This window comes from Asterias amurensis, chromosome 2, assembly GCF_032118995.1.
Source record: "Asterias amurensis chromosome 2, ASM3211899v1".
In the NCBI taxonomy this organism is placed as follows: Eukaryota; Metazoa; Echinodermata; class Asteroidea; order Forcipulatida; family Asteriidae; genus Asterias; species Asterias amurensis.
The window spans coordinates 8,872,905-8,888,502 of record NC_092649.1 but is presented as its reverse complement, the minus strand read 5'-3'; the positions used below and the strand labels follow the sequence as shown (position 1 = coordinate 8,888,502).

The 15,598-nt window shown below is 40.5% G+C and overlaps 1 protein-coding gene across 1 annotated transcript; it reads left to right on the top strand.

Annotated features, from left to right (window-relative positions):
• Positions 1-369: 369 nt before the first annotated feature.
• Positions 370-15,132, top strand: LOC139933777 (uncharacterized). The gene is made up of 10 exons (XM_071927981.1): positions 370-654; positions 2,515-2,738; positions 3,496-3,792; positions 4,796-4,914; positions 5,258-5,524; positions 6,129-6,318; positions 7,500-7,649; positions 8,250-8,468; positions 12,859-12,980; positions 13,836-15,132. The coding sequence occupies exons 2-10, from the start codon at positions 2,519-2,521 to the stop codon at positions 14,046-14,048; spliced, it is 1,797 nt and encodes a 598-aa protein (XP_071784082.1). The 5' UTR covers positions 370-654; positions 2,515-2,518; the 3' UTR covers positions 14,049-15,132.
• The last annotated feature ends 466 nt before the right edge of the window (positions 15,133-15,598 follow it).

Genomic DNA, 15,598 nt, shown 5'->3' with positions numbered 1-15,598 from the left:
GCGGCCATTTTCTAAGTTGACAAAACAGCTATCTCACAGCGTGTGTTTGTGCGGCCATTTTGTAAGTTGAACAAACAGCATCGCGTGAGCGTTCAATTAAAAAAAACTCAATATACGGCTCTGCACGAAGCATCACTCGTGCGCCCTCTAGTTCTTATATATAACTCTATGAGGTTGAACGACAAAGATCGCGCGATGTTCAAAGTTTGCTCATGAGCCATCCTGCGCAAATTGGAAAACCATGCCTTCCCGGTCCCCTCGCGCAGCAGGAAACAAAGTTTGCGCCGTCACAAAATCGCACACCGCGCGAATTTCAAAAAATGATTATTGTACTGTATTTGTATAGGAAAAACGATAAAGAACTGCAGATTAAATTGTTTTTCCTCTGGCCTCATCTTGACGATATCGGTAACGTTTACATGTGGGAATGCTGTGGTGCTGATGTATGAATGTGGTACACGTCGCCAAAGTAACTTTGTGTTAGCAGAGCACTGATGAAAAGCCTAGCTGTTTTTATCAGAAAGAATCCAACCACAGCAGAACAAGTTTAAGTGTGAAGAGCGCCACCGACGACAAACATTTGACGAAATATAGGAAATAAACAGACAGCAGACGAGCGAGCGGCGGGTTTGTAATTTTGTAAAGAAAACAACCGTGAGTATTGAGTAGAAAATATAATTTAAAAAAGAAGAAGAAGATGTTTTGAATGTGACACAAAAAAGCCACAGTTTACGTGAGTTAGGGGTGTCTGGGTTTAGAACAAAGGAAAGTAAACTGAAGTTAAATTTACATCTGAACAATGTTATGTAAAAATAAAATGTTGATTTGAAGTTCAGGAGCTTTTCCACTCGGTCAGTAAACTGCTACTGGACTGATATTGGACTGAGGCTCCTTAACTACACTACATCTAGCCTAGCCCAGGTTGGACTCCTCCGTTGCATGCAACTGACGTCCTACCAGGGCTACATCTAGCCCACCTTGTCATAGTTTAAATAAATAACTATACAAATTCAGTGCTGGCACAATATTTGCCATTCTTCATGTTTGTTTGTTTTTATTTGTGGGGGGGGGGGAAGCGTCAACAGAGCAGAAAGTTTTTGCGGTCGAACGAAGTTGCGATCACGTAACCTTCCTCCCGACGACGTCGGCAGAAGTGTTACATTATCGCAACTAGGTCGAACCATAAGTTCATAACAAAATGACTGTTTCCGTCAATGACCAGCCCAGTGGCTAAGATTAGTAAGAGCATTACTCTATGCATAGAGGAAGAAAAAGTTCACCCAAATCAAGTATTTTCTACTGATTACGAACGCAAAAACACACCCAGACATACTTTTGTAGTCCTCATACTACTACACTAGGCTACTAGGTAAGATTCGCAAGTACTTGGACAAAAGTGCCACTGAAAAGGTCATTCACGCATTTGTTACTTCTCGTCTTGACAACGGCAATGCTCTTCTCTACAGTCTTCCTAACAACCAGATTTCCCGACTTCAACGGCTCCAAAATACTGCTGCCCGCATTGTGACACTGTCTAGAAAATCCTGTTCTATCACCCCCATTCTGAAACAACTACACTGGCTGCCTATCTCTCAACGAATCATCTTCAAGCTGATGCTCATTGTCCACAAAGCTCTTAATGGCAAAGCTCCCCACTATATTTCTGAACTGCTTCACGTTTACACTCCATCAAGGAATCTTCGATCAAGTTCTATGCTTCTCCTCATTGAACCCAAGTCTCGACACTCATTGGGTGACAGGTCTTTTTCTTCAGCTGCGCCACGCATCTGGAACTCTCTACCACTTAATCTTCGATCTTGTGTTTGTACTGCAAAATTCAAGTCTCTTCTCAAAACTTATCTTATGTCACAGGTTTTCAATGACTAATTTTGTTGTGTCTGTTTTTCTTTGTGTTGTGTTTTGTTTTTGTTTTGTTTTTGGTTTTACTGCGCCTTGAACACCCAGTAGGGTGGATATGTGCGCATTACAAGTCTTATTATTATTATTATTATTAGTACTACGTGCCAGCTACTCCTGAGTCCTAGGTAGTAAGTAGAACTATGAGGTTCAGGTTCGTTTTGCCACTGCTCAGGTTCAATCTACTGTCGTCTCAGAGATGATATTGGAACAAACCTTAGACATCAGCCGAACAATCCTCATAGTTCTAGGAGTACGTACCAGCAATAGCTTATTTACATCGCTAAAGACTAGCCACATAATAGCTTATACTTGGTACTTGGTCATAGTTGTGATAACGAAACCCTCCTCGCGGCCGTCGGGAGGAGGGTTATGTTATCGCAACTAACTTGGTCAATGTCCCTTGGACAGGATCCAGGGTTCCAATTATTGCAACTAAAGTTTAGTTGAAATAAGATTTGTTTGTTTCATTTTGAATGACCCATGAAAAAGTTGCAATCGGATATATGAGGGAAATCTATAATTTTCTCATTCTACGAATCTGAAACTGTTTTCTCAAATCAATTATGAAATCTTTTCTTTTCATTTCTTTCCCAGGATCATGACCCTCCTCAAGTCGTACTCCATCAGCATCAAGATGTCATTCTTCCTCTACATTCTTCTAATGTCCACCGAGGAAGGACACGGAGAATCTAGATATGAGACCGGTGGATTGACAAAAACTGGGAACGGGGAAAAACACCTCAAGCAGATAATGCAGTACGGGAAACATCCAAGGTACGGCAAATGCTGGACAAGAGCTCTGGAGCATATTAAGGAAGGTACGAAAGACTTAAGCCCTGTTCTTACTTCCAGCGAATGCGATTGCAATATGAGTGTTGACGTCACAAATTCGCAACAAAATCCACACTGAGTTGAGTTGCTCAACGTTCTTGAATATCGCATTCGCAGGAAGTATGAACTGGGCTTCACTCCTTCACTCCTTGAACTATCATTCTAACCGTGTATACGATAGAAGGAATCTTTCTATATAACTAACATTGTTAGACTTGGTTTAGTAAGAGAGATTGATAGGCTGCTACCATTGTTTATTATTGTATTCAGCTTATATATGGGAGGCAAGTCGGAGATACCAGCATACCATGGCAAACTCTCTGCTCATCAGAGATTTTCCTTCCTTACAGACATAAAAAAACCTTTAAACTTTCATTTCTTTTTTTTCTGTCTAGAGAGTAGCTTCTGTTTAGGTTCTAGGTTTCTGTTTCTAATTATCATTAACTATTCCTGTGGTTTATGGCTAAGGTTTGGTCCTATGCACGCTAAGACACTCCGTAATTTTTTGTAAGAGAATGAAAAATCTTGCTGCTTCTTATCCAAACTTTTGTTGTCTTTTTTTCTGACAATGAAGTACTTCAAATAACAAAATTACTTCAGAAATTCTGGAAAGTTCTGAAAAGTAATGCGGCGTAGAGGCAAGGCAAGTATTTTGTCATTCTGAAAGACACAAAGTGGTTAATCTTAAAATCTTTGGTTGAGGACCTGATATCGTGATCTATGTTTTTTAAATTTTATTATCAGGTTGCAAAAATCTTACTGATGACGAGCAGAGTATCATGGCTCTCCGACTCACAAACTGTCACCTGGAGAAAGCTGGTCTGCGAACGTACCCCTGCGATCCCTCGCAAAACATCCAAGACTGCTCGCAACAACTCAAAGGCGATGTCATCGCATTCAATGCGTATACCGTGTTCTTCACACACACTCATGACATGTGTTACTCTCTTCGGATTCAGGTGTGGCAGGAGCAGACTGAGATTACTGTATCCAGACTGGCTAAGAGTTCCGAGGAAGTGGCTGTCAAAATGGAGGCAACAGGTGGGCACTGTTAAGCCCTTTACAAAAACTGCATCTCTTACCCCATGGAATACATCCCTGGAGAGGCCAATTAGTTTTTTTGTGGTATGGTTGACACTATACAAATGCACTGTTTGGTTTGAGTGTTTACACACAAATTTACCCAACCTATAGTGTCAAAGTGAGTGTGTCCACCGTTATCTCAAAATGGCTTGTGTAGTTTTTGTTATCATACGGTGACCCCAGAGCTCTTTCACACTGTAGTATTCTTGCACTACACACTCACACTGATAGAGCTACATGTACACTGATAGGTCTATAGACATGTGTACCTCATCAACATTTCAATCATGACCCAACCAATGAATTATGCATGTAGAGACCATCACCCCATACATAGTTTCAACCCTTGAACAGTAGCCCACTTAACTTATGTGTATTAAGCAAGAAACCAAGCAAGCATGGAAGCTTGAGTATTTTAAAGTCTGCTTTCAAATGTGACATTATCTCCCATTACGTATCTTAGCTTCCCATCCTATGTAGTTGAACCTCATCCATCTCTTCAATACTTGTCTTATTTATTTTCAGCTTTAACTGTTCTGCCATCTACTTGCTTTTATTACGAACTCGTTGTGTCATGTATTATGTTCATCTGTCCTTTTGTCTGCTTGTCTGTCTGTCTGGTTGTTGTCTTGTTTTCTTTTCTGTCTGGCTGTTTTTTCAAGCTCATGCTTACCAAAACGGCCCTCTACTCTATTTTTGTATTTATTTGTTCATGTTTACTCTTACTTAAATAATTGTTTGCTTTAGTCTGTATTCTTTTATGAGAGTATGACTATGGAAATAAATGTTTTCTTGAATTGAATTGAAATTGAAAAGCAACAGCTCTTGTGGAACTCAAGACATTACAGGAAGTTTTGTTTACCCCATGGTGACCCCTTGGCACTTCCACACTGTGTATACAGGTGTAATCCCCATTCTGGTAAAAAAAACAGTGGTTCAAGATTGTCTTAAATTATTGCAGGTCAGCTTCAGGAGGAGATGAAAGTGAAGCAAGAAGAGTCTCTAGAGCAGCAGCGTCTTATCTTGGAGAATGAGGAGCATCTAAGACAAACCTTGGAGACATCTTCAAATGATATCAAGGTTTGGATCTTCTTTATTCTTTGTGTAACTAATGGCCAAAGTGACATTATCTTGTTGACAAGAAAATAGGTCTAGCTGTTGCAAACAACTAAGGGTATAATTGCAAAATATAGTTAAAGCCCTGACTTTTTGACCCTAGCAGAGTCTTTCTTGAAGGCTAAAGAATTTTTTGTTTCTCAAACAAACAGACCTTTGAAAATGTAGGTTTGCGGGTGCCCTTGAAATGCTCCAGTAGAAATTTACAATTTTCTCTTACCATGGAGAAAATTGCTCCCTTGCTCTTTCACAAACGAGCCCATAGAGCACTTTAATTTTTGATTTTTTTTTTCCATTCCTAAAACAGAGTGACTTTGCGGAAATGAAACAGAGCACCCAGAACCAAAGACACCTCTTAGAAAAGACGTTCAGCCGCATCGCTGACGTCCAGCACATGATCCTGGGAGAATTCAGCTGGTTTAACTCGTTGCTGTTTTTCGCTGCTGCCGTTCTGATTGCGTACCTGTTGACATCGGCACCCCGTACTAGTGGTGCTAGACTCTGGCTTTTCATCATCCTTGGGGCTAACTTTGTGATTGAAAGACTTGTGTTTCAAATGGCTGGGGCTGATCAAGTAAGTGTACTTGAAGTTGGTATTTACTCTAAAATAGTTGTTAGAATAAAAACTTACTTGGAACAAGCAATGGAGAGTTAATGATAGTATGATAGTACATTGTGAGAACTTATCCCTCTGAAGTAGGCCTAACATAGTTTTTGCGAAAGAGGTCATTTCTCACGCAAATAATAAAAGGCTTCAGGCCTGAATCCTTTTAGTAGGCATCTTAAAGCACACAAATTTCTGCCCAAGGGTGTTTTTTCTTTCAGAATTCTCTTGCAACTTCGATGACCAATTGACAATTCACAGGTTTGTTATTTTATGCAAATGTTGGGATACACCAAGTGAGACTACTGGTCTGTGACAATTACCAAACCAGTGTCCAATGTCCAGTGCCTTTAAGCTTAAAAGACAAAGTGACAAACTGCTTGGTACTAAAAGAATTTCAATGAGTTTCAATCTGAAAGCTCATGCCAAGTACCCATCCACTAGAGAAGTTATTCCCTCTGAAAAACTATCAAACAGAATTTGAAGAATGTGTGTGTGTCCAAATATGTGTGCGTGCATTATGAACCTCTTCTGCTGTTAACTCATTAAGTGATTCTGTTCTTTCCTTTTGTAGACACAGCTTTATGAGCGAATGTGGCTCTGCAGGTACTGTTTTTGTTTCGCTGCATTGGTGACTCTCCTCATTGTTGCATATCGATATAAAGACTTTGCCGTTGTGAACAACCAAATGCTTCTGGAGATCAAACAAAAGATCGAGAAGATCGAACGACAGCACCTTGAACTTATTCAAGTCTTGAAAAGTGGTATGGCAATAAATGTTGTTTGTTTACCGTAACCCATAATAAATGAAGGTCCCTGGCCACAATGGGCAAGTTCAAGTAGCGACTATTTAGTCAATATTCCATGGTGACCTACGCATGCAACACATCATTGGTACCAGGCAAAATCACCCAATGGTCGACTTCAGTCCGTCGCTCGAACTTGACCTATATTAAGGGGATTATACAGGATTGGTGGAGCTGACAAAATAGTTGCAGTCAGTGTTCTAAGCTTACAGTGTTCATGTTTTATGTCTTTCAATATTTTAGTTTGTTAATGCACTCCTGTTGTGTCAGTGCAAAACCACCATACTAGTTTTTAAGGCGTCCTAACACGTCTTAAGAAAATTGTACAAACGGGTTTCGTCTGGCTAGAACGTATAGCTTTGGCCGGAAATGTCTTTTATGTTACTCTAGTTACTTACATTCTGGTAATGAGTTTGGTATGTCTGTAAACGGGATGAATGCGTACTATAAACAGACCATGTCTGTGTGCACACGTACATAAATATGAAGCCTGACTGCACCACGTCTAGCACGTCCCAAGTAGCATCCAACTACGGCAATTCTGTTCATAGTACTTCCTTCCCGTATTAAGTATGCTGCCACTACGTCTCATTGCAGGACAAGATGGCCGGCCAAAATATTTAAGCAGGCTCAAAGTTCTTGAGCACCTTCCTGATCAAACCCGTCCAAACCCATCCATGAAGTTTGTAAACAGATCGTAAATAGGTGCTACTACACCCACTCCATTTGCATACAGTTTTAGCCAGTTCAGCTACATTTTTTGAATATGTAGTGAGAACAAGTTCGGTGTGATGGGGGTATTCCACTTGAATACTTTTACACAAGTATATCTCATTATCTGTTTATGTGTGTTGTGTTGCAATTTAGCCTTGGAAGAAGACTCTGCTAGGGTCCAAACTTCAGGCCATTAACTATACGCCTCTCTAAATACTAACGTCATAATTCTTACCCAAAATGAGGCTATGGGCGCACGCTCCCCATCACTTGCAGTGGCTGCGCCCATCACTCGTTTCGAGTTAGCATTCTGACTTACCTAATGCATAAATATTAAGAGAGGCGTATTTTGTGCATTTATACCATTATGGCCTTTTGGTTGGTAAGCAATTTGCTTACTCTATTTTCTCTCTCTCTCTCTGAAGGTGGGAGATATCCTGCAATAGGAGATGGTGTTGTTGCAGCAGCTTCACAAAGTACCAGCACCACAGCCATGTCACTACTATCAAGTCAGAAACAGAAGTCTTTTGGTGCAGGATTTGACTGCAGTGACAGTATACCAGCACGAAACGCAGGTATAAGAAAATCATTCAACTACCATAAGAAGGGACTGGAGTTACATGGAGGCTATGGCTTTTGTTGCCCCCTGGGCCCAGGGCCCAATTTCATAGCTCTGCTAAGCACATAAATTTGCTTAGCGTGAAATTTCTTTGATAACAACAGGATTACCAACCAAATATCCATTTGTTGCATATTGCTTGTTACTGGTATTCAGCTGATTTTTGCTTATCCTGAAAATCATGTGAACATTTGATCGGTAGTGATGTTTTTACCCAGGCAAAAATTTCATACTTAGCACATTTTTGTGCTTAGCAGCTCTATGAAATTGTCCCCTGGTCTTAGCCTGTTCAAAATCTTCTTATAGACTTCAAGATTTTGAGGAAATGGAATCACCTTTTGCAAAATGAAAACGGCCTTGCCTTTTCAAAGGTCAAATTCCTGGCCTGTGTGAAGCAAATTATGACAAGAATTCTTATTTATATCGTGAATTTTTGTTGTCGATGGATGAATATTACAGGGAAAGTTACCTTCTTGTCCTGAACTGAAAAGTCAAAGGTGAAGCCAAAAAAAAAGCAATAATCATTTTTATTTCTCTATATTCCCTGTTTGCATAGATGGGATGACAATGCTGGATGGGTACAGTTCTGAATATTTCACAGGTACAGACTCTGATCCGACATTTATAGAAGGAGGTAGCTCCGACGCTGAACCCTTGGACACAGAGAGTTTCCTCACGGCCCGAACACCAAGCCAACCAACCAGCAGACGGGCCAGTTTCAATGAGGGTCATCCAGCTGCCGATCATGGCTACAACCAAAGCTTCAATCAGTCAGGTATTGACTGATTTGTTGTATTCTTTGGAATTATAGCAGTGATAATCCACTATTACTAAATTAGGGAATCAATGTGTGGTGAAGAGGTTTTCAACTAGTGGTTTAATCCCAACGAGGCCTGGTTCTTGATAATTTTACCAAGACAAAGTCGAGGTAAATTATCAAGAACCAGGCCTCGGCGGGTTTAAACCACTAGTTGAAAACCGATTCAACACACTTTGATTCCCATTCATAAATACCTTTTCGGTCAAAATCATCATCACTTTTTGGTCCAAAAGTAAAATAAATGCAAAAGAAATTGTTAAATGATTTCTTTCAACACAACACCCCTCCAGCTATGAAATGGTAAAGCCCTCCGCCGCCCTAGTGTAAACAACTCCTTATAAGGGAATGCTGTGCGAGTCGCGCGTATTTCGTGATGTGGCACAACTGTTTCAAGGCAGTGGACACTATTGGTAATTACTCAAAATAATTTTAAGCATAAAACCTTTCTTGGTGACGAGTAATGGGGGAAGGTTGATGGTATAAAACATTTTGAGAAACGGCTCCCTCTGAAGTGCCATAGTTTTCGAGAAAGAAGTAATTTTCCACAAATTTGATTTTGAGACCTCAGATTTAGAACTTGAGGTCTCGAAATCAACCATCTAAACACACACAACTTTGTGTGACAAGGGTGTTTTTTTCTTTCATTGTTATCTCGCAACTTCGATGACCGATTGAGCTCAAATTTTCACAGGTTAGTTATTTTATGCATATGTTGAGATACACCAACTGTGAAGGCTAGTCTTTGACAATTACCAATAGTGTCCACTGCCTTTCAGTCGTTGCTCTCGACCAATAGGAATGAAGAAACTGTCTTGTAAGAGCAGGTGCAAGGTCACGTATCACGCCCATGAATTAACACTTTTTACCGGTCATAAACAACGGTTTATACACACCCACGTGACGCGCTCTCCACCAATAGGAATAGCAAAACTGTCTGAGGTATTTATGAATTAGGATTCAAACTGCCTCTAGCTATCAGGCAATCTTGGTTGTTGAGTTGGCAAGACACTGCTCTAGAATTGCGAAAGTCATGGGTTCGAATTCCAACCGAGTAATGTGCGTGTGATTTTTTTTACAGAACTCAAAGAACTCAAAGTTATGGGTGTACTGCCACCGCCGAGTTCACTTGAACTTACCGGTAATGTTGCAGAAAACTGGAAGAGATTTAAACAACGTTTCCAGTTGTACATAAGTGCCATTGGTGTAACAAAAAAGAATGATGACAATGACAATCAACTTACATCAATCCTACTGTATGTTATTGGTGAGCCAGCCCTTGATGTGTACAATACATTCAAATGGGATGAGGAGGGCGACACAGAAGGGGATAATATGCGATTGGCAAAGGTAATGGCCAAATTGGAGAAGTACTGTACCCCGAAAACCAACTCGACACTTGAGATTTCACTTTAGAAACTGCTGCCAGCAACCAGGTGAGGGAATAGATGCGTACCTCACTAGACTTAAAAAAACACAGTAAAAAGTGTGAATTCGGCTCACTTCAAGACTCACTGGTCAAGCATAGACTAGTGTGTGGCATTGTTGATAATGTGACCAGAGAATGACTTCTTTAAAATGAAGACTTAAGTCTCGACAAAGCAGTCAAATGTTGCAGGCTGCTGAATTAGTAAAAGAGTGTTCCAAAGAGCTACAATCCGCAGCACCGACAGCCAATGCGGTGCAGAAAAAATCTGCAAAAACAACAACCAAAAAGCCATGGAATACACCAAATGACCAGACAACTCAAAATAAACAACAAACTGGTGATAAACATCACTGCAGAGGCTGTGATGACTGGCATGTTTCCGGAAAATGCCCAGCGTATGGTGAAATTTGTGCGTGCTGTAAAGGCAAAACTCACTTTGCCAAGTGTTGCTTCAAGAAAAGGGGACAACACCAAGTACACCCAGTAGATGAGGAGGATCAGGACTCAATTGATTTTGTTTTGGACACTGTCACGGTAGACTCGGTGTAAACACACAAACAGGTGACTGGGTCTTTCCCCTCACAATGAATGGAACAACCATACCCCTCAAACTAGACACGGGTGCTCAGGTGAACATTTTGCCAGATCCGGGTGTTCAGGTGAACATTTTGCCAGAGTCTGACTACAATCGACTTCAAAATAAGCCACAGCTTAGACAGGCCACAGAAACACTGAAAGCCTACAAGTCAGATCACAGTCAAAGGGAAATGTGTTGTCACTGTGGACCATAACGCACGCAAACACAAAATGCTGGTCTTTGTAGTTCCTAGAAACAAACAAGCATTGTTAGGCAGACAAGCTTGTGAACGGTTGGGTCTCGTCAAACTAGCCTGTGCGGTCGCAAAAACAGACCGCAGCAAAGACGACAATGATAACTATGCAAACCTACTGCATGACTACCACAATGTTTTTGATGAACTCGGTTGTTTACTGGGCATGCACACAATCATCGTTGATCAGACAGCAACGCCAGTGGTGCATGCCTGCCGCAAAGTACCATTTGCTGTCCATGTCGGTTTAAAGAAAGAACTTGAACGTATGGAAGGTCTTAACGTCATCACCAGAGTCTAAGAGCCTACTGACTGGGTGAATTCCCTAGTCGTAAAGAAAAAAAATGGTGCCATCCGCGTGTGTATGGATCTGCGAGACTTAAATTGTGCTATTAAACGAGAGCACTACAAAATTCCCACACGAGAAGAGATCATGTCACAGTTCGCGGGTGCCAAGTACTACTCTAAGCTGGACGCCTCGCAAGAATTTTGGCAGCTTCAGCTAGACAACGAAAGTAGCCATTTGTGTACATTTAACACTCCATTCGGTAGGTATAGATATGTGAGACTACCGTTTGGCATATCGTCAGCACCAGAGGTTTACCATAAAACTATACACCAGATCTTAGAATCAATCGACGGTGTCAGTACCATTGCTGACGACATCATCATCTATGGCACGACCAGAGAGGCTCATGATAATAGCCTACAGAAAACACTGGAAATAGCACGCCAAGTGAACCTCAAGATGAACAGAGACAAATGTGAGATTGGCGTCACACAACTCACATTTATTGGTGATCTGGTAACAGCAGAAGGTGTCAAACCAGACCCACAAAAGGTCACAGCAATCAACAACATGGTCAAACCAGAAAGCAAGCAAGAACTACAGCGCTGTTAGTCTACCGCTCCACACCACTTCAAAACGGACTGAATAGGCGCGTTAAAACAACCCTGCCTGTTCACCCCAACCGCTTGGAACCAGAGGTACAACAAGGTGTGGTCTCAGATAAGATTCAGAGTAGAATTCAACAGAAACAACTGCATGATCGCAAAGCACATTCTCTGGAACCGCTTAACCCTCAGGATCGAGTCAGGGTGCAAGACTATCGCACGGGACTATGGACAGTGAGAGCCACTTTTCTCGGTAAGTGGCACCCCGATCCTATGAAATTGAGGTTGAAGGTGGTGGGATCCTACGTCGCAATAGAGGTGCCATACAAAAGGACACTGTTCCTAAGCAGACATTTGTTGATCCTAAACTGCTGGAGGAGGAACTGAAACTTCAGCTTGCCAAGGAATATCCTGAACAAACTGTGACACAACATGACATTGCCACTCCTGTTGGGTCACCGCGTAAGCAGACTTTTAGCAGATCCTCGCGCACCATCAGACGCCCAAAGCGTTTGATTGAGACACTTTAACTCTGTTGACATTTAAGCATAATGCTGTGTTACTATGTTATCTTGTGTTAAACATATAATCATATATGCATGAGCCAAAAATAAGTTTGTGGTTTAAGTTGACCTTGCCACATCAGTTGTTTAAAAAAGTTTGTAGCCTTTAAAAAAAAGTTTGTAGCCCTTGCTAGAAAGTTCTCAAGAGGGAAGATGTTGTGATAATACTTATGAAGGACTTGTTCAAGTCTACACTCATGTTTATTCATATGCTAGTAAGCCCAGTGTATGTCACACAACCAGTTCTACAGTTACTCAATAAACCATTGTGTTTCAACTTATAACAACAAGTCTCCAACCTTGTAACTATTATAACACTGAGTACTTATGCAGTGCCACACATCAGTGTCAGGGTAAAACCCAAATTAATGTTCTTTATCCCTGTAGCAAATTGAACAACTATTATTACTACGGTGTTGTATCATGATCGATTGGTCTAGCGCACCAAACCCAAGTTCCGATGGTCTAACTAACAGAGTGTGTCTTAACACTTGTGTCCTTACTTGCGAATGTGAATGCGAAGCGAATTGGTGTTAAGCAGAGCCTAGAAATCGGGTTCAGATTTTATGTCAGATTGTTTGAGATTTTGTAAAAAGAAAGTTGTTATAATTTTAGTATTTTTGTTTTTACAGTGAGTACCCTCACGTCATCCGAGTCAACAGATGGAACTTTCACTGGTAGTAGTATGTCTTCAGCAAAGAGGAAAAGAGGTCGACCAAAAGGAAGTAGAAGTAAACAGTCCACACCCCAAAATGTAAGTTTTGGAAAAACATAGGCCTGTTTTTGTTTCTTTGGTGGTTTTTGTTTGTTTGTTGGTGTGTATCTTTGTTAGCTTGCTTATAAGTTGATGAAAGGATTATTAATACTTGACATAACTTTCATGTCATAAATTAAAAAGATTTTAAAAGTAGTTTCCTCTGAGACATTTCACCATGCTAACAATCTGGACTAATTTTTAAAAGCTGTACACATATCATTTTGTCGGAACAATCAATGTGTCGGTGTCTATAATTATTTTGGTTGTGTTTTGTCCAAATAAAACTGGCTATTCAAATGCTGACACCTCCTCTTGACAATAGGCCAAAGTTTTGCAGCCTTTTAATGACTTAGTGCCCAACGCGTTCCAGTTTGGTTTTATTCCTTGTTAGGATAGGTTTTACATGCTATATCCTCTACCTCTAACTAGTTCATATTTGAAATGTATTTTATGTTCTGTATGTATTATTTGCTTTGTAAAGTAGTCTATGGGAAAGTTCTGAAGGGGCACCGAGGCCAAGACCAGGGGCAACAGAGGACATGCTTCCTAACCTCCATGTAATTGACCGTATTGAATAACCCCATTTTGCTATGAAAGTTGTCATCTTGTAGGTCAAACCGTACACACGTCCAAACTCTTACATCAATGAAGCACGCAACACGCAGTATTCCCGGTTAGGTTTCTATGGCACATGCACGCACACACCCACACACACGCGCACAGACGCCATCTTGTAGGACAGATATTTGAACGGTGACATCATATTCAATACGTTCTATTTTAGGCCTGTTTTTGTCTGTACTATTTGAATCAAAGCCAGTGTGGGAAAATAAAGTTTTTATCTTATCTTAGGTAACGCCCACACAGTCTCGTTATAATCTACGGACCAGGGGCTCCCCAGTAGCAGACAACTCCATCCTGAACAGTGAGACAGTCCAGGCATTCATGGAGCGGATGGGCGTGTCACTTGGGCGGAGGGAGTACAGGGTGGAGCAGTTGACACCAGTAGGGAATTCAAGAAGACGGGGAAATGTTACGTCGTTTTCATCAGATGAGGAGTATTAACGCAGCAGTTGAAATGTCTACAAAGAAGGTTATATTATAAATAAAGTTCCAATGACTTCCGTTAAAATCCTATTTCGATGATTTGTGTGCTCATAGAAATTTGACTTGTGCCACATATTTGACAAATATTTTTTCAGTCATTGTTTCTTTTTATAGTATATCTAAATAATCTGGTGTCTTTTCCCTGCATACTTCATGGTGTTGTTTCTTGACAAATTGCAGGTATGAACCGTGATTTGGTTGTCATCTTAAAATGTAGCTTGGGCTTTGAGCCTCAATCTTAAAGGGGCGAGGCGTAGGAACAAGAAAATATTCACGAGACACAAATTCTTGTACATTTTACTTTTACTGGAAAAAAGAAGATAAAATTACAAGAAGTCGGAAATTTTGTTTGTTGATTTAGAGTGTGTTCAAATGACCATGGCTAGATTACTGCATCTCCTATACCTAATTGTTGCTGTTCAAGCCAGCTGTTATAGCCAGAGCCAAAGTTGCTCAAATCAGCTGTTCAATTTTGTATTTTCTTATCATTTAGTTATCATAATCATGTGTACATTACCAAAGATACAATGCTTTCATGGAATAGACCGTTATCATTTAACCACCATCTTGGTCATGTTTCCTATACTACAAAGCAATAATGGAGTCTTATAGTCATTGAATGAAAAGGAATCATACTATTTTTCTAGACCCTGTTTGGTTTGGGAGAAAATCAAGATGGCCGCATCATGATAAAGGTCTATACTGCTTTTTGTTGTTGCTATCATTGCTGTTTAAGCCAGCTGTTGTAGCCGGAGCCAAAGTTGCTCAAATCAGCTATTCATGTGTTTATTTTCTTTTGAATATCATGTTTACATTAATACCAAAGATACAATGCTTCCATGGAATAGACCTTTATCATGTTAACACCATCTTGGTCATGTTCCCTATACTACACAGCAGTAATGGAGTCTTATAGTCATTGAATGAAAAGGAATCACACTATTTTGTCTATCCTCCGTTTGGTTTGGGAGAAAATCAAGATGGCCACATCATGATAAAGGTCTATACTGCTTTTTTAGTGTGTGGCCCTGTCCTTTTTTATACAAAAAGGAAACTGACTAGAGGGAATTGAACCATCGACCTCGACTGTATCAAGCCCTCTGTTGACTGTCTTCCAGTTCAAGTCAGAAGCTTCTGACTAGCATCCCCAGACATAGAATGGGCCCCTGTCTTTATCTGGCTTAAACTAGAGGTCGTTGGTTCAAATCCTGTTCTAGTCGGTTCCAAAAAAACTATTTGTAAATAGTATGTATAATAAATGTTAAATTTGCATTGGGGATATTTTTTTAAACCCCATACCCCCGATGTGTGTAATGCACTGTACACTCAGTACATTTTCAGTACGATTCCAGTAAAAAATATTCGGAGGCATATTACTATGGTTGGGTTTGTAACCCACAACATTTGCAATTCTAGTGCAGATATCTTGCAACTAGAGAACCAAGATTGCCTTGTGGCTAGAGGCTGTTCTAGTATGCTATTGTAAATACAATTAATTTTGATTGTAA